The sequence below is a fragment of the Triticum dicoccoides genome, chromosome 3A (assembly GCF_002162155.2).
Source record: "Triticum dicoccoides isolate Atlit2015 ecotype Zavitan chromosome 3A, WEW_v2.0, whole genome shotgun sequence".
NCBI classification, from domain to species: Eukaryota; Viridiplantae; Streptophyta; class Magnoliopsida; order Poales; family Poaceae; genus Triticum; species Triticum dicoccoides.
This window is the reverse complement of record NC_041384.1, coordinates 561,039,888-561,058,757: the sequence shown is the minus strand read 5'-3', so window position 1 is coordinate 561,058,757 and position 18,870 is coordinate 561,039,888. Positions and strand designations below refer to the sequence as shown.

The 18,870-nt window shown below is 43.9% G+C and overlaps 1 protein-coding gene across 1 annotated transcript; it reads left to right on the top strand.

Moving 5' to 3' along the window:
* Positions 1-6: 6 nt before the first annotated feature.
* LOC119269192 lies at positions 7-2,794 on the top strand. Its single transcript, XM_037550977.1, has 4 exons — positions 7-294; positions 389-499; positions 1,514-1,582; positions 2,412-2,794. Exons 1-4 carry the CDS (start codon positions 37-39, stop codon positions 2,463-2,465), a joined length of 492 nt encoding a protein of 163 aa, XP_037406874.1. The 5' UTR covers positions 7-36; the 3' UTR covers positions 2,466-2,794.
* Positions 2,795-18,870: the final 16,076 nt, after the last annotated feature.

Genomic DNA, 18,870 nt, shown 5'->3' with positions numbered 1-18,870 from the left:
GAGCGCCCCACCGCTCCCTGCTCCCCCCTCCTCCCGATGGCGTCCCTCACCACCACCACCGCCTCCTCGCCCGCCGCCCTGCCCGCGGCGGCCTCCGCCGCCCCGGCCACGGCCTCGTCCGTCTCGCCCACCGCGGCCGCCTCCAAGCGCCCGCACCTCGCCGGCGACGACGCGCCCTGGCGCGTCGCGGCCGCCGGCTCCGCCGGAATCCGTCCCGTCCCGCGCATCCACCACGCCCCCGTCCTCCGCGTCGCCCAGGACGACTCCTCCGCCTACGCCCTCGCCATCATGAGGGTACGTACCGCTCCGCCTTGGTTTGGTTCAATTTTCGTCGGTTGGTGGGTAGGTGAGGGAGAGGCCTGATTTTGATCCCCATCTCTCTCTGCAGAATCCGGATCCGATAGGGATGGGGCTGGCCATGGAGGCCGTAGCTGAGGCTGCTGGCCCGGAGTGCCTCGTGCCCGGCCAGCAGGCGCCTCTGCGGCTGATGGGACTCAAGGTACAAATCCATCTATGCCTCTCCGTATCTGATCGTTACGCTCATCATGTTGATCTATCTGTCTAGCAGTATCTGATCGTCACAGTGTTATCGATCTAGCTGTTAAATGCTGTGATTATTGTTTGTGAGGTGAGGCGTGCCATGCGTGTTATCGATCAATTCTTCATCATGATCGAATAGATTCGCTCAATTCTGCATCATGGTTGAATAAATCCACTTGATTCCGTGTCATAAATTAATATTAGGTTGATTCCGCCTCTGGCTGGATACTTTGGTGATTGTGGTTGTTTGCTGATTATCATCCGTAGTTGTGTGCGCTATGCTTTTATTAGCCCACACATGTTCTGTTAGTTTGTTTGCAGGTTTCTTAGTCACACCAATTGAAAGAAAAAAGATGACGTTCACTTGATGGAAAGCAATCATGTAATTAGTGATGTGTTGCTTCTGTTGTGGGAAACTAGTCTATGACCACTGGATACGGTTAGCATTATACGATTCATACAGTATCTCAAATTTGATAAAATAAACCACCGGCAATTGTCTGAGATCATTGTTTGTTTGCATATCATGGTGTGTATGTTTACGTCAGAACTCTTATACTCCCTCCGGTCCATATTACTTGTCGCAGTCTTAGTACAACTGCAGTACAAATTTGCACTAGGACTGTGATAAGTAATATGTATCGGAGGGAGTACTATAGCCCATTTCATTCTCTTGTTGATGGTTTCAAGCTTCTAAATGGATTTCTAAATAAATTGTCACATATATGGCATCCAAATACCTGAGAAGTTCAGTTAGCTGTGCCTTTAGCCTGATCAATATTTACATATACATACACACATGTAGTGTTTTTCTTTTGCTTGTTTATCTTTCATTTTCTGCATGTTTACTATTTTGGTATAGTGCCAATAGTATGTATAGCCAAAATGTGGCTAGCCTGAAATGTTGCAGATCATAAGCAGTCAAAAGTTATTCGCTAATTTTGATATTTACTATTTTGTTATCTCTATGCAGGTTTGGCCCCTAGATATAGAGATGAAGTTCTTGGAACCATTTGGCCGGGAATTACACTCCATGAAGAAGGTATGACTTTAACTTGATATTTTAACTTCTGTAGTTCGGTTACATACTTGCATTTTGTGTTTTGATTAGTTATGAAGTACTCCCAAACGCTCTTATATTTTCTTTACGGAGGGTGTATCTTTATTAGAACTCCAAGTATGTGTTGACGAAATGTAATTTAGTATGCAAGCATGCAACAATACCTTAACAATCTTACAGAAGGGGCTTTGTTCGATTGTTTTGTCTGCATAGCATGACTCATTACAAATATGTGGCCCTCTTCAAACTTTGTCTTAATGTCCTCTTAAGATGTTGGTCTTGTTATGCCGAGTTAATTCATATACATGCCTGACAGCCTGGGCAATGTTTTGCTGAATTTTCCTCTCAAATGTATGTTAAGAAATCTCAGTGGGTGTGAATCCAGTGTTGAATGCCTGAGAGAAATATGCTGGTAATGACTGATCAGTAGGGCCATTGAACCTTTCATTCGCAGTGGGCTCAGCCAACCATAATCCTGTGCAATTTCTGGTTTAAGCACTTCCTAGTATTCTTGGTGTGTGGTTTAGGACTCATCAACTATTGGTGGTTAATCCCTGAGAAATAAAAAGATTAGAGGTTGTTGTGTATACCTTTTGGTTCTCTCCAGTGGGTTGTATGCGCTCTTCTTATCACCCCAATAGAATTTGTAGGTTCTCTTGGTAGTTGTTGAAGAACAAATCTTTATTTTGACCTCCTTATATTGTGGATTGTATTTGTAAGAAATATGCACACGTTTGCTAGATACGCTGTGATATCGGCCTACTTGTTTGGCAAGTACTGATCTCCTTCACTTCTTGTACCCATTTTGCAGTTCATGGACAAATCATGCAGCGTCATGGACTCATCTTCTATAGCACATAAGTAGGCGCGCATGCCAGATTGGTTCCTTCCCACTACCTAGCTGATGTTGTTTGTACCCAGACTACCCACAGTGCCTGATGAAGCTACAAGACCGCAAATAGACGAGCCCACGGAGAACCAACATCCTTGTGTATCTTGAGCTGCTGCATCACTTGATGGAACGAGATATGGTTGTCGGGAACACAGCAGGATTAGCAAGTAATTTCGAGGGTAATCTTGTATGCGCCCTGGGCTCAGTTTGCGCCGCGATAAATTGTTTTCAACATGTAATACATTTGTTATATTCATGAGCCGTTGAGAACACAATGCTGAGTTGCCAAGAGAACCAAAAAAGTGTGGTACAAATCACCATCTCTCTTTGTTCTAAACTGACTCCTACCTCCCTTAAAAAAAGTTGTTTGATTACACCAAGGGTTAATCAAACTAAGCCTGCTTAAAAAATTGCATCCCTATGCTTGAAAATTCAGTTCATGTATGTACGCATTTCAAAATAATTCAGTAAAATCATAATAATACCAGCTCGCTATCTCACGTGAGAGCAACCTTTTTTCGCCGCATGCCAGGTGAGATGGCGAACTGGGTGTGCTTTCTGTGTCAGGTGAGATGGCGAACTGGGTGTGCTTTCTGTGTTCGCGTTGTGTGGGACCGTGGGAGTGCTAAGGTTTGTCAACTCAAAAAATATCTTCTTTTTTGAGAATTACTCGAAAAATATCCGTGTACATTTTTGGTGTTTCTCTTGTATGACAAAAAATATCTTCTTTTTTGAGAATTACTCGAAAAATATCTGTGTAACATTTTTGGTGTTTATCTTGTATGACGAAAGCGTGTGCGTAATACTCCTAGGAATGGAGCTCCCCTCCCGTATGGGTTTGTTATTGTGGGACTGCGGCGTGTACACCAATACAAAGAATGGAATCGAACGGTCAAGAAACGGGTGAATGTCTAAATTGTTGGTTGAATTAGACAGAGACATTTTTGTTTGAACTGGAATTAGATAGGCTTGGGGTATGAACTCGGCGACGCGAGTTTCTTTCATCGCGAATTCTCGAGAATGCTCTGGTCTCCCTCCCGACGCGCCGGAAACACCGGATCGAAAGCTCCAGCCACACGGCTAAAATTAGCACGCTCGCTCCGTTCTGAACTGCCTACCGCTCCTCAGTTCCATGGATGCGCATCACGGCCAGTGGATGGATTGGTGCGTGAAACATATGCCAAAGGAACACGACGGTCTGCTACTCACGATCGTGCCCGGTCCATGTGGTCCGGTGGACCATCGCTCACTACGGCGTTCTGCGCACTGCACGCCGGCACGGGGACCATGCAAATGCAATGCAAGCTAGCGAACCAATGGGCGCCACCGCACGGCGTTCAGCAGTGGCATATCCTCGTTCCGGAGACCGAATCTGCACGTGCCTGTGTAGTGTAGGGCGCGTGCACGCGACTCTCTCGCCAACGTGCTGTGGTACCGCGCGTTGCTGCGGCGTGGACTTGGGAGGCTTCCTTCCACGCCTGGAAACGTGAGAATGATCCGCTCCCAAGTCTGGATGTGGTTTCCCGAAAAGAAAATCTGGGATCTGGGATCTATCAACTGTGCTCAATCTTCTTTTAAGGATACTATATCTTTTTTAAGTGTAAAAGTTCATCAAAAGTATAAAGCAACTCAAATGTAATAAAAATTATATTAAGATCTCCGGACCACCGCGAACGACCGCGGCTAGCGTCAGAACGGGCCGCGGACGTGTTGATATCGCCGCTCTCGTACCAAAGTCTGGTTAACCTTGTCAATAAGAGTTGGGACGTCTTCACGCACGTGCTCATAATGACCAACGTCCCGAAGCAGCAGTCATGACAAACTCTAAGAGACAAATTTGGATCTCGAGTTATTGGCCCGAATCCTTCGTGACAGACTCTTTAATCTCTCCTTCTAAATTCGAAGTTGTCGTGTGCCGTTCATGGGCGCTAGCCCCTAGCCTTCCTCCGCCTTCCCGGTCTAGTCTCTCGTGTTGCCGCCGCCCCTCCTCTTCCCTTGCCACCACTTTGCCATCTGTTTCCCAACTCTTATCTCATGTCCTCCAAAACTATATGTTCTTCTTGTCGGTCATACTTTCAAGTCCAAGGTGCGAAGGTGACTCTAACACTAACATCGATAACTTAAATCAAGCAATTAAGTTCTTTTTTGCAATAAGCGGCTAAGCTCAGTGCATCCATTGATAGTGTTATTTTTCTTTAGGGAATGACATCATGGGTAGCTTCATTAAAAATAAAATTAATGAACTCATTGACCCAGTTACATGATAATTTATTCAAGAAACAAAATTAGCTACCTTATGGGTTGTGCGTAAAAAGTGTGTAATGCTAGATTTTTGGGTCCAGCCTTTTGAATATCCAATACGTCCCACCATTAATTTCACTGAACACACATTAAGTCTTGTGTTGAGATGTAAAGGACATTCTACATTCACTCTCATGTCACTTCTTTGAGCTCCTCCTCCTCTTTGCTGCAAATCCTATCTTTCAAACACCCAACCTCTCTGGCCCCTGGATCTATCCCATGAGAGTTTTAGTGTGGAGAAAATTACCTTTTGAAGCACTAGCAAGGGAGTTGATTACCTTTGATGATACGGTTTCGGTTGTAGATAATGATGTCTTTTTGCCTAGAGGTGACCCTAGATTATTGAACCCACGAGAAGAATTGCTAATTGAAAGGTGATTCTAACAAGTTCTGCCATCGCTGAAAGATCCAATTTTCCGGACCGAAAACACACAGTTTAAACTGAGAAACAATAAATAGGCTAAGGCTTAAGATCTTCACACGCAACCTTATAGTTACACACTGGGGTGAAGGAAACATGCCCTAGAGGCAATAATAAAGTTGTTATTTATATTTCCTTATATCATGATAAATTTTTATTATTCATGCTAGAATTATATTAACCGGAAACTTGATACATGTGTGGATACATAAACAAAACACAGTGTCCCTAGTAAGCCTCTATTAGACTAGCTCGTTAATCAAAAATGGTTAAATTTCCTAGCCATAGACATGTGTTGTCATTTGATGAATGAGATCACATCATTAGAAGAATGATGTGATGGACAAGACCCATCCGTTAGCTTAGCATGTTGATCGTTCAGTTTTATTGCTATTGCTTTCTTCATGTCAAATACATATTCCTTCGACTATGAGATTATGCAACTCCCGGATACCGGAGGAATAACTTGTGTGCTATCAAACGTCACAACATAACTGGGTGATTATAAAGATGCTCTACAGGTATCTCTGAAGGTGTTTGTTGGGTTGGCATAGATCGAGATTAAGATTTGTCACTCCAAGTATCGGAGAGGTATCTCTGGGCCCACTCGGTAATGCACATCATAATAAGCCTTGCAAGCAATGTGACTAATGAGTTAGTTGTGGGATGATGTATTACAGAACGAGTAAAGAGACTTGCCGGTAACGATATTGAACTATGTATGAAGATACCGACGACCGAATCTCGGGCAAGTAACATACTGATGACAAAGGGAATAACATATGTTGTCATTATGGTTCGACCGATAAAGATCTTCGTAGAATATGTGGGAACCAATATGAGCATCCAGGTTCCGCTATTGTTTATTGACCGGAGAGGTGTCTCAGTCATGTGTACATAGTTCTCGAATCCGTAGGGTCCGCACGCTTAACATTCGATGACGATTTTGTATTATATGAGTTATGTGATTTGGTGACCGAATGTTGTTCGGAGTCTTGGATGAGATCATAGACATGGCGAGGAGTATCGAGATGGTCGAGAGGTAAAGATTCATATATAGGACGATAGTATTTGGTCACCGGAAGTGTTCCGGGGGTACCGGGTACATATCGGGTCACCGGAAGGGGTTCCGGGCACCCCCCCAACAAAGATTTGGGCCTATTGGGCCAAGAGGGGAAACGCAACAGCCATCATGGGCTGCTGCACCCCCCATGTAGGCCGAATAGGAAGAGGAAGGAAAGGGGGGAAGAAAGAAAGGAAGGGGAGGGATTCAGCCTCCCCCTCCTCTTTCCTTCTTCCTCCGGAAAACATGGAAGGGGGAGGGGGGCGAATTGGGGTGGGAGCCCAAGTAGGATTCGGCCTACTTGGGCGCCCCTGGCTGCCTCTTCCCCCCTCCAACCTATATATATGTGGGGAAGGGGGACGCCTAGAACACACAGAAACAACTGTTAGCCGTGTGCGGCGCCCCCCTCCACAGTTTACTCCGGTTATATTGTCGTAGTGCTTAGGCAAAGCCCTGCGCAGATCACTTCACCATCACCGTCACCACGCTGTCGTGCTAGAGAAACTCTCCCTCGACACTTTGCTGGATCAAGAGTTCGAGGGACGTCATCGAGCTGAACATGTGCAGAACTTGGAGGTGTCATACGTTTGGTGCTTGATCGGTCGGAACGAGAAGAAGTTCGACTACATCAACCGCGTTGTCAAACGCTTCCACTTTCGGTCTACGAGGATACACGGACACACTCTCCCCCTCTCATTGTTATGCATCTCCTAGATAGATCTTGCATGAGCGTAGGTAAAATTTTGAAATTGCATGCTACGTTTCCTAACAGTGGCATCCGGGCCAGGTCTATGCGTAAATGATATGCACTAGTAGAACACAAAAAATTGTGTGCGGTGATCGTCATACTGCTTATCACCAATGTCTTATTTTGATTATGCGGTATTGTTGGATGAAGCGGCCCGGACCAACCTTACATGAGCACGTTCATGAGACCGGTTCCACCGACAACCATGCAACTAGTTTTGCATAAAGGTGGCTGGCGGGTGTCTGTTTCTCCTACTTTTGTTGAATCGAATTTGACTGCGGCCTGTCCTTGTTGAAAAAATAGCAAACTTGATAAATCACCGTTGTGGTTTTGATGCGTAGGTAAGAACAGTTCTTACTAGAAGCCCATAGCAGCCACGTAAAACTTACAACAACAAAGTAGAGGACGTCTAACTTGTTTTTCCAGGGCATGTTGTGATGTGATATGGTCAAGACATGATGTGATATATGTGGTTGTATGAGATGATCATGTTTTGTAAAAGTTATCGGCAACTGGCAAGAGCCTTATGGTTGTCGCTTTATTGTATGAAATGCAAACGCCGTGTAAGTGCTTTACTTTATCACTATGCATTAGCGATAGTTGTAGAAGCAATAATTGGCGAGATGACCACGACGCTGGAGATCAAGGTGTCAAGCCGGCGACGATGGAGATCATGACAGTGCTTTGGATATGGAGATCAAAGGCACAAGATGATGATGGCCATATCATGTCACATATTTTGATTCCATGTGATGTTTATCTTTTATGCATCTTATTTTGCTTAGTACGGAGGTAGCATTATAAGATGATCCCTCACTAAAATTTCAAGGTATAAGTGTTCTCCCTGAGTATGCACCGTTGCAACAGTTGGTCACGCCGAGACACCACGTGATGATCGGGTGTGATAAGCTCTACGTTCACATACAATGGGTGTAAGACAATTTTGCACATGCGGAATACTCGGGTTAAACTTGATGAGCCTAGCATGTATAGACATGGCCTCAGAACACTGGAGACCGAAAGGTCAAATGTGAATCATATAGTAGATATGATCAACATAGAGATGCTCACCATTGAAAACTACTCCATCTCACGTGATGATCGGACATGGTTTAGTTGATATGGATCACGTGATTATTTAGATGACTCGAGGGATGTCTATCTAAGTGGGAGTTCTTAAGCAATATGATTAATTGAACTTAATTTATTATGAACTTAGTCCTCTTTGTATTTGCATATCTATGTTGTAGATCAGTAGCTCGCGCTGTAGCTCCCCTATGTTTTCAATATGTTCCTAGAGAAACCTAAGTTGAAAGATGATAGTAGCAATGATGTGGATTGGGTCCGTGATCTGAGGATTATCCTCGTTGCTACACAGAAGAATTATGTCCTTGATGCACCGCTAGGTGACAGACCTACTGCAGGAGCAGATGCAGACGTTGTGAACATTTGACAAGCTCGGTATGAGGACTACTTGATAGTTTAGTGCACCATGCTTTATGGCTTAGAACTGGGACTTCAAAAACATTTTGAACGCCATGGAGCATATAAGATGTTCCAAGATTTGAAATTGGTATTTCAAACTCATGCCCATGTCGAGAGGTATGAGACCTATGACAAGTACTTTGCCTACAAGATGGAGGAGAATGGCTCAGCCAGTGAGCATGTACTCAGAATGTCTGGGTAGTGCAATCGCTTGAATCAAGTGGGAGTTAATCTTCCAGATAAGATAGTGATTGACAGAGTTCTTTAGTCACTATCACCAAGCTACTAGAACTTCATGATAAACTATAATATGCAAGGGATGACGAAAACGATTCCCGAGCTCTTCGCGATGCTGAAATCAATGAAAGTAGAAATCAAGAAAAAGCATCAAGTGTTGATGGTTGACAAGACCACTAGTTTCAAGAAAAAGGGCAAAGGAAAAGAAAGGGAACTTCAAGAAGAATGACAAGAAAGTTGCCACTCTCGTGAAGAAGCCCAAAGCTAGACCTAAGCCTGAAACCGAGTGCTTCTACTATAAAGGGAATGGTCACTGGAAGCGGAACTACCCCAAATACTTGGCGGATAAGAAGGATCGCAAAGTGAACGAAGGTATATTTGATATACATGTTATTGATGTGTATTTTACTAGTGTTCATAGTAACACCAGGGTATTTGATACCGGTTCAATTGCTAAGATTAGTAACTCGAAACAAGGGTTACAAAATGAAAAGAGACTAGTTAAGGGTGAGGTGACGATGTGTGTTGGAAGTGATCCCAAGGTTGATAAGATCACCATCACACACTCACTCTACCTTCAGGATTAGTGTTGGACCTAAATAAATGTTATTTGGTGTTTGCGTTAAGCATGAATATGATTGGATCATGTTTATTGCAATACAATTATTCATTTAAGTCAGAGAATAATTGTTGTCTTGTTTACATGAATAAAACCTTCTTTGGTCATACACCCAATCTAAATGGTTTATTGGATCTCGATCATAGTGATTGATACGTCTCCAACGTATCTATAATTTTTGATTGTTCCATGCTGTTTTATTATCCATCTTGGAAGTTTTATAATCATTTTATATCATTTTTGTACTAACCTATTGACATAGTGCCAAGTGCCAGTTGCTCTTTTTTCCATGTTTTTTACATAGCAGAAAATCAATATCGAACGGAGTCCAAATGTCACAAAACTTTACGGAGATTTTTTATGGACCAGATGGAAGATATTGGGCCCTGGTTGCACCTGGGAGGAGTCCCGAGGAGGGGGCAACCCACCAAGGTGTGCCAGGAGGCCCTGGCGCGACCTGGTGGGTTGTGCCCACCTCGTGTGCCCCCGGACCGCCTCTTTGCTCTATAAATACCCCAATATTCCCAGAACCCTAGGGAAGTCGAAGAAATATTCATCCAGCCGACGCAGAGTCCGGAACCACCAGATCCAATCTAGACACCATCACGGAGGGGTTCACCACTTCCATTGGTGCCTCTCCGATGATGCATGAGTAGTTCTTTGTAGACCTTCAGGTCCGTAGTTAGTAGCTAGATGACTTCATCTCTCTCTCTCTCTCTTGATTCTCAATACAATGGTATCTTGGAGATCCATATGATGTAGCTATTTTGCGGTGTGTTTGTTGGGATCGATGAACTTTGAGTTTATGATAAGATCTATCTTTTTATATCCATGAAAGTATTTGAGTTTCGTTGATCTCTTTTATGCATGGTATCTTATAGCCACGTATTTCTTCTCCGATATTTGGGTTTTTTCCGGCCAACTTGATATATTTATCTTGCAATGGGAAGAGGTGCCCGGTAGTGGGTTCGATCTTACGGTGCTTGATCCCAGTGACAAAAAGGGAACCAACACGTATGTATCATTGCTACTAAGGATAAAAAGATGGGATCTATATCTACCGCCATAGATAAACGGATCTCATATACATCATGCCATCGTTCTTATTGCATTACTCCATTTTCCTGAACTTAATACACTGGATGCATGCCGGATAGCGGTCAATGTGTGGAGTAATCGTAGTAGATGCATGCAGGAGTCGGTCTAGTAATCTTGGACGTGATGCCTATGTAATGGTCATTGCTTGAATATCGTCATAATTATTTGAGGTTCTATCAATTGCCCAACAGTAATTTGTTTACCCACTGTTGGGGATATAACTATTAGGTATGACCCGCCCAGGATGGGCCGGGTCATCCCTATGACGATTCATCACAATGAAGCCCATGATCAGATGGCGGTTCATAGATAGGCTTAGTAGAGGGCCCAGACTCGAAGGCGGCTTAAGGCCCATAGATATAAACCTCCATGTATGTAAAACTTGTACTATAAGGTATGTAAGAAAGGTCACCGAGCTGGATACGTTGTATAAACCGGCCGAGACTCTGTAGCCCGCAGGACGTCAACCCGTGTATATAAGGGGACGACCTAGCAGCGGCTTAGGACAAGAAACAACAGATCGAGAGCCGGGTCAAGCGTATTCGCTCCCTGCTCATCGAAACCCTAGCAATACCACCTACAATAGGACTAGGCTTTTACCTTCACCGTAAGGGGCCGGACCAGTATAAACTCCTCGTGTCCTTTGTCCTGATTAACCCCTTTAAGCTAACCTTATCGCGATGGATCCACGACTAAGTCCTCACACTAGCTAGGACATTTGCTGTGACAATTCCACGACAATTGGCGCCCACCGTGGGGCTATCGCATGATGGTTTCGAGTTCTTAGAGGGAAACTCCGAAGGGATCAAGGGATACGCTGTGGGCCGGATGACCAAGAGTCATCGCGGCAAGCTCTACATCGACGACGCAGGCTGGGGCCTCGAGGCCGGCTCAATTGAGTACGGGTACCGGGTCCCCTTCGGTGGAATCCACGTCTTCATCGGCAAGATCGATGAACCGGGCCCTGAGCCGGACATCTGCACCAACATCGTCGAGACGGCTCAGCATGCGAGACCCGCCCAGATTCGATCTGCCATGAATCGTGCCCTCGTGGGATTTATCCATGGAGTGAATCTGAGGACAAACCGGCATCTGGTGGTGAGACCGTCATTTACTCTGATGGCGAGTCATCCACCAGTGAGACAAAGTCATTGTATCAACTGCCAGACGATCGTTCCGATGGCGACAATATTTCGGACCCCTGTGAGCCGCTGAATCGGGTTGCAATCTTCATGGCCGGTACACAGCCTATGCAGCACTCATCAACAGCGGCAGAGTTGATTTCCGGGTCGGCAATGGCAGCGGCTGCCGGGGCAGGAGGCCGTGAGCGCCCGCCGGCTCAGGTCTTAACTGACTTACTGGACAAGCTGACAACACTGTTAACAACGGTGGTTAACCTGGCAGATCAAGATCAGCATAATGCGGCAATCACAAAGCTGCGTGATGAGATAGCATAGGCCAAGGAGGAGTTAAACGTAGAAAATGCCAGGATGGCCGAGGAGCAGACCGCTTTGGATGCTCAGGCTCAATGGATTCAGTCACAATCTTACCGGCTCATGTTAGATCAGAACGCTTCCAATGAAGTCATGAGGAGGAGGCATCAGACTCATCTGCCTTCGGTTTATGAGGCAAGGAATCTCTTTAACACGCCAGGAGCAGGAACCAGTAACCCGATAGTAGCAAATAGGGTCGAAGCACCTGGGACTGGTACGCCGGTTCAGCCGCGCACAATGGACCCGCCTCATCAGAACACCAACCTGCCGCAGCACGTACCGACGCCACTGGGTCATTATTCTAACCCTTTGGATAACATGATCGCTGTAGCGTCACGACTGGCGGCTCTTCCGGTTGATGGTGAGTCACCAACGGCGGTTGAGACACGGAGAGCCAGAGAGCTTCTTCAAACAGCACTGACCCAGCAACAGGCTTATTCTTACAGTTGTGATAGGATTCATTCCACCCCTCGCCCAAGACGAAGTTACAACAGACATCTTGATGAGCCGACGGTGTCAAGCAGTGGACGTAACCATAACCCGCCACGCGGGCATAACCTAGCGGGCGGTGGTGTTGATGCTCAGAATGTGGTGGATCAAGGAAGAGCCCATCGAGAGGCCGAGTTAGCGGCACAGTATGCAGCCCGTCAACCCACTCCGGTTCGTCCAACCACTTCTGTGGAGCCAGGTGTAACCTTTAGAAATTTGGGCGTGCCATGCTTAGTGCCGGATCTACGTAATGAGTGCCTTCCCAAGGATTTCAAAGGTCCTCGCAAGGTGCCTAACTATACAACCGATTTAAGTCCTGAGGCATGGATTGAGAGTTATGAGATGGCCATGGAGTTGCTGGATGTCAACGAGGCTGCATGTGCTAAATACTTCCCCCTGATGTTAGAAGTGTTGGGTAACGTAGTAATTTCAAAATTTTTCCTACGCACACGCAAGATCATGTGATGCATAGCAACGAGGGGAGAGTATTGTCTACGTACCCAATGTAGACCGACTGCGGAAGCGATGACACGACGTAGAGGAAGTAGTCGTACGTCTTCTCGATCCAACCGATCAAGCACCGAAACTACGGCACCTCCGAGTTCGAGCACACGTTCAGCTCGATGACGATCCCCGGACTCCGATCCAGCAAAGTGTCGGGGAAGAGTTCCGTCAGCACGACGGTGTGGTGACGATCTTGATGAACTATAGCAGCAGGGCTTCGCCTAAACTCCGCTACAGTATTATCGAGGAATATGGTGGCTGGGGCCGCCGCACACGGCTAAGGAATAGATCACGTGGATCAACTTCTTGTCCCTTTGGTGCTAGCCCTGCCCCTCTATTTATATGTTGAGCCCCGGGGTCGAAACTTGGAGCAAAAGCCTCCTCAAAGTCGGTTTTGCCCGAAAGGCAAGAGTCCCACTCGGACTCCAGGACCAAACGCCACAATCCTTGGCGTCTGGCCCAGACGCCATGGGCCTCGGCGTCTGGCCCAGGGCCAGACGCCAGGGTCTCCGGCGTTTGGCCCCCTGAACTCCGCAAAACTCCTTTTGCACCGATCTAAAGCCTCATGGGCTTGACCCCTTGGCCTAACCATATCATCCAATATATGAATCTTTACGTCTCGACCATTTCGAGACTCCTCGTCATGTCCCCAATCTCATCCGGGACTCCAAACTCCTTCGGTACATCAAAACATGTAAACTCATAATATAACTGTCATCGTAACCTTAAGCGTGCAGACCCTACGGGTTCGAGAACAATGTAGACATGACCGAGACACGTCTCCGGTCAATAACCAATAGCAGGACCTGGATGCCCATATTGGCTCCTACATATTCTACGAAGATCTTTATCGGTCAGACCGCATAACAACATACGTTGTTCCCTTTGTCATCGGTATGTTACTTGCCCGAGATTCGATCGTCGGTATCCAATACCTAGTTCAATCTCGTTACCGGCAAGTCTCTTTACTCGTTCCGTAATACATCATCTCACAACTAACATATTAGTTGTAATGCTTGCAAGGCTTATGTGATGTGTATTACCGAGAGGGCCCAGAGATACCTCTCCGACAATCGGAGTGACAAATCCTAATCTCGAAATACGCCAACCCAACATCGACCATTGGAGACACCTGTAGTACTCCTTTATAATCACCCAGTTACGTTGTGACGTTTGGTAGTACCCAAAGTGTTCCTCCGGTAAACGGGAGTTGCATAATCTCATAGTCATAGGAACATGTATAAGTTATGAAGAAAGCAATAGCAACGTACTAAACGATCGGGTGCTAAGCTAATGGAATGGGTCATGTCAATCAGATCATTCAACTAATGATGTGACCTCGTTAATCAAATAACAACTCATTGTTCATGGTTAGGAAACATAACCATCTTTGATTAACGAGCTAGTCAAGTAGAGGCATACTAGTGACACTTTGTTTGTCTATATATTCACACATGTATTATGTTTCCGGTAAATACAATTCTAGCATGAATAATAAACATTTATCATGAAATAAGGAAATAAACAATAACTTTATTATTGCCTCTAGGGCATATTTCCTTCAGTCTCCCACTTGCACTAGAGTCAATAATCTAGTTCACATCGCCATGTGATTTAACACCAATATTCATATTTGTATATGATTAACACCCATAGTTCACATCATCATGTGACCAACACCCAAAGGGTTTACTAGAGTCAATAATCTAGTTCACATCGCTTATGTGATTAACACCCAAAGAGTACTAAGGTGTGATCATGTTTTGCTCGTGAGAGAAGCTTAGTCAACGGGTCTGTCACATTCAGAGCCGTATGTATTTTGCAAATATTCTATGTCTACAATGCTCTGTACGGAGCTACTCTAGCTAATCGCTCCCACTTTCAATATGTATCCAGATTGAGACTTAGAGTCATCTGGATCAGTGTAAAAGTTTGCACTGATGTAACTTTTACAACAAACTCTTTTATCACCTCCATAATCGAGAAACATCTCCTTAGTCCTTACTAAGGATATTCTTGACCAATGTCCAGTGATCTACTCCTAGATCACTATTGTACTCCCTTGCCAAATACAGAGCAAGGTATACAATAGGTCTAGTACAAAGCATAGCATACTTTATAGAACCTATGACTGAGGCATAGGGAATGACTTTTCATTCTCTTTCTATTTTCTGCTGTGGTCGGGATTTGAGTCTTACTCAATTTCATACCTTTGCAACACAGGCAAGAACTCTTTCTTTAACTGTTCCATTTTGAACTATTTCAAAATCTTGCCAAGGTATGTACTCATTGAAAATCTTATCAAGCGTCTTGATCTATCTCAATAGATCTTGATGCTCAATATATAAGTAGCTTTTTACTGAGGTCTTTTCTTTTTAAAGAACTCCTTTAAAACACTCCTTTATGCTTTGCAGAAAAATTCTACATCATTTCTGATCAACAATATGTCACTCACATATACTAATCAGAAAGGCTGTAGTGCTCCCACTCACTTTATTGTAAATACAGGCTTCATCGTAAGTCCATATAAAACTATATGCTTTGATCAACTTATCAAAGCGTATATTCCAACTCCAAGATGCTTGCACCAGTCCATAGATGGATCGCTGGAGCTTGCACATTTTGTTAGCACCTTTAGGATTGACAAAACCTTCTGGTTGCATCATATACAACTCTTCTTTAATAAATCCATTAAGGAATGCAGTTTTGACATCCATTTGCCAGATTTCATAAAATGTGGCAATTGCTAACATGATTCAGATAGACTTAAGCATCGATATGAGTGAGAAAACCTCATCGTATTCAACACCTTGAACTTGTTGAAAAACTTTTGCAACAAGTCGAGCTTGGTAGATAGTAACACTACTATCAGTGTCCGTCTTCCTCTTGAAGATCCATTTATTTAACATGGCTTTGCTGATCATCGAGCAAGTCAATCAAAGTCCATACTTTGTTGTCATACATGGATCATATCTCAGATTTTATGGCCTCAAGCCATCTCGCGGAATCTGGGCTCATCATCGCTTCCTCATAGTTCGTAGGTTCATCATGGTCTAGTAACATGACTTCTAGAACATGATTACTACACCACTCTGGTGCAGATCTTACTCTGGAAGACCTACGAGGTTCTGTAGTAACTTGATCTGAAGTTTTATGATCAATATCATTAGCTTCCTCACTAATTGGTGTATTTGTCACAGGAACTGATTTATGTGATGAACTACTTTCCAATAAGGGAGCAGGTACAGTTACCTCATCAAGTTCTACTTTCCTCCCACTCACTTCTTTCGAGAGAAACTCCTTCTCCAGAAAGGATCCATTTTTAGCAACGAATATCTTGCCTCCGGATCTGTGATAGAAGGTGTACCCAACAATTTCCTTTGGGTATTCTATGAAGACGCACTTCTCCGATTTGGGTTCGAGCTTATCAGGATGAAACTTTTTCACATAAGCATCGCAGCCCCAAACTTTAAGAAATGACAACTTGGGTTTCTTGCTAAACCACAGTTCATATAGTGTCGTCTCAACGGATTTAGATGGTGCCCTTTTAACGTGAATGCAGCTGTCTCTAATGCATAACCCCAAAACGACAATGGTAAATCAATAAGAGACATCATAGATCGCACCATATCCAATAAAGCGCGGTTACGACGTTCGGACACACCATAACATTGTGGTGTTCCAGGTGGCGTGAGCTATGAAACTATTCCACATTGTTTTAATTGAAGACCAAACTCGTAACTCAAATATTCGTCTCCGTGATCAGATCGCAGAAACTTTATTTTTCTTGTTACGATGATTTTTCCACTTCACTCTGAAATTCTTTGAACCTTTCAATTATTTCAGACTTATGTTTCATCAAGTAGATATCCCCATATCTGCTCAAATCATCTTGTGAAGGTCAAAAAATAATGATACCTGCTGTAAGCCTTTCATCGGACCACATACATCGGTATGTATGATTTCCAACAAATCTGTTGCTTGCTTCATTGTTCCGGAGAACGGCGTTTTAGTCATCTTGCCCATAAGGCATGGTTCGCAAGCATCAAGTGATTCATAATCAAGTGATTCCAAAATCCCATCAGCATGGAGTTTCTTCATGCGCTTTACACCAATATGACCTAAACGGCAGTGCCATAAATAAGTTGCACTATCATTATTAACTTTACATCTTTTGGTTTCAATATTATGAATATGTGTATCACTAAGATCGAGATCCAATGAACTATTTTCATTGGGTGTGTAACCATATAAAGTTTTATTCATGTAAACAGAACAACAATTTATTCTTTTACTTAAATGAATAACCGTATTACAATAAACATGATCAAATCATATTCATGCTCACCAAATAACACTTATTTAGTTTCAACACTAATCCCGAAATTATAGGGAGTGTGCGATGATGATCGTATCAATCTTGGAACCACTTCCAACACACATCGTCACTTCACCCTTAACTAGTCTCTGTTTATTCTGCAACTCCCGTTTCGAGTTACTAATCTTAGCAACTGAACTAGTATCAAATACTTAGGGTTTGCTATAAACACTAGTAAAGTACACATCAATAACATGTATATCAAATATACTTATGTTCACTTTGCCATCCTTCTTATCCGCCAATCACTTGGGGTGATTCCGTTTCCGGTGACCAGTCCCTTTGCAGTAGAAGCACTTAGTCTCAGGCTTAGGACCAGACTTGGGCTTCTTCACTTGAGCAGCAACTTGCTTGCCGTTCTTCTTGAAGTTCCCCTTCTTCCCTTTGCCCTTTTCTTGAAACTAGTGGTCTTATCAACCATCAACACTTGATGTTTTTCTTGATTTCTACCTTCATTGATTTCATCATCACGAAGAGCTTGGGAGTTGTTTCCGTTATCCCTTGCATATTATAGTTCATCACGAAGTTTTACTAACTTGGTGATGGTGACTAGAGAATTCTGTCAATCACTATCTTATCTGGAAGATTAACTCCCACTTGATTCAAGCGATTGTAGTACCCAGACAATCTGAGCACATGCTCACTAGTTGAGCGATTCTCCTCCATCTTTTAGCTATAGAACTTGTTGGAGACTTCATATCTCACAACTCGGGTATTTGCTTGAAATATTAACTTCAACTCCTGGAACATCTCATATGGTCCATGACGTTCAAAACGTCTTTGAAGTCCCGATTCTAAGCCGTTAAGCATGGTGCACTTAAACTATCAAGTAGTCATCATATTGAGCTAGCTAAACGTTCATAACGTTTGCATCTGCTCCTGCAATAGGTCTGTCACCTAGCGGTGCATCAAGGACATAATTCTTCTGTGCAGCAATGAAGATAATCCTCAGATCACGGATCCAATCCGCATCATTGCTACTAACATCTTTCAACACAATTTTCTCTAGGAACATATCAAAATAAACACAGGGAAGCAACAACGCGAGCTATTGATCTATAATTTGCAAAATACTACCAGGACTAAGTTCATGATAAATTTAAGTTCAATTAATCATATTACTTAAGAACTCCCACTTAGACAGACATCCCTCTAATCCTCTAAGTGATCACGTGATCCAAACAACTAAACCATGTCCGATCATCACGTGAGATGGAGTAGTTTCAATGGTGAACATCACTATGTTGATCATATCTACTATATGATTCACGCTCGACCTTTCGGTCTCCGTGTTCCGAGGCCATATCTGTATATGCTAGGCTCGTCAAGTATAACCTGAGTATTCTGCGTGCGCAACTGTTTTGCACCCGTTGTATTTGAACGTAGAGCCTATCACACCCGATCATCACGTGGTGTCTCAGCACGAAGAACTTTCGCAACGGTGCATACTCAGGGAGAACACTTCTTGATAATTTAGTGAGAGATCATCTTATAATGCTACCGTCAATCAAAGCAAGATAAGATGCATAAAAAGATAAACAT

Bases quoted from the DNA above. Each gene is read 5' to 3' on its own strand.
- LOC119269192 (XM_037550977.1), top strand. From the start codon at position 37: ATGGCGTCCCTCACCACCACCACCGCCTCCTCGCCCGCCGCCCTGCCC. The intron at 295-388 runs GTACGTACCGCT...CTCTCTCTGCAG, and splicing joins ACGCCCTCGCCATCATGAGG to AATCCGGATCCGATAGGGAT. The intron at 1,583-2,411 runs GTATGACTTTAA...CCCATTTTGCAG, and splicing joins AATTACACTCCATGAAGAAG to TTCATGGACAAATCATGCAG.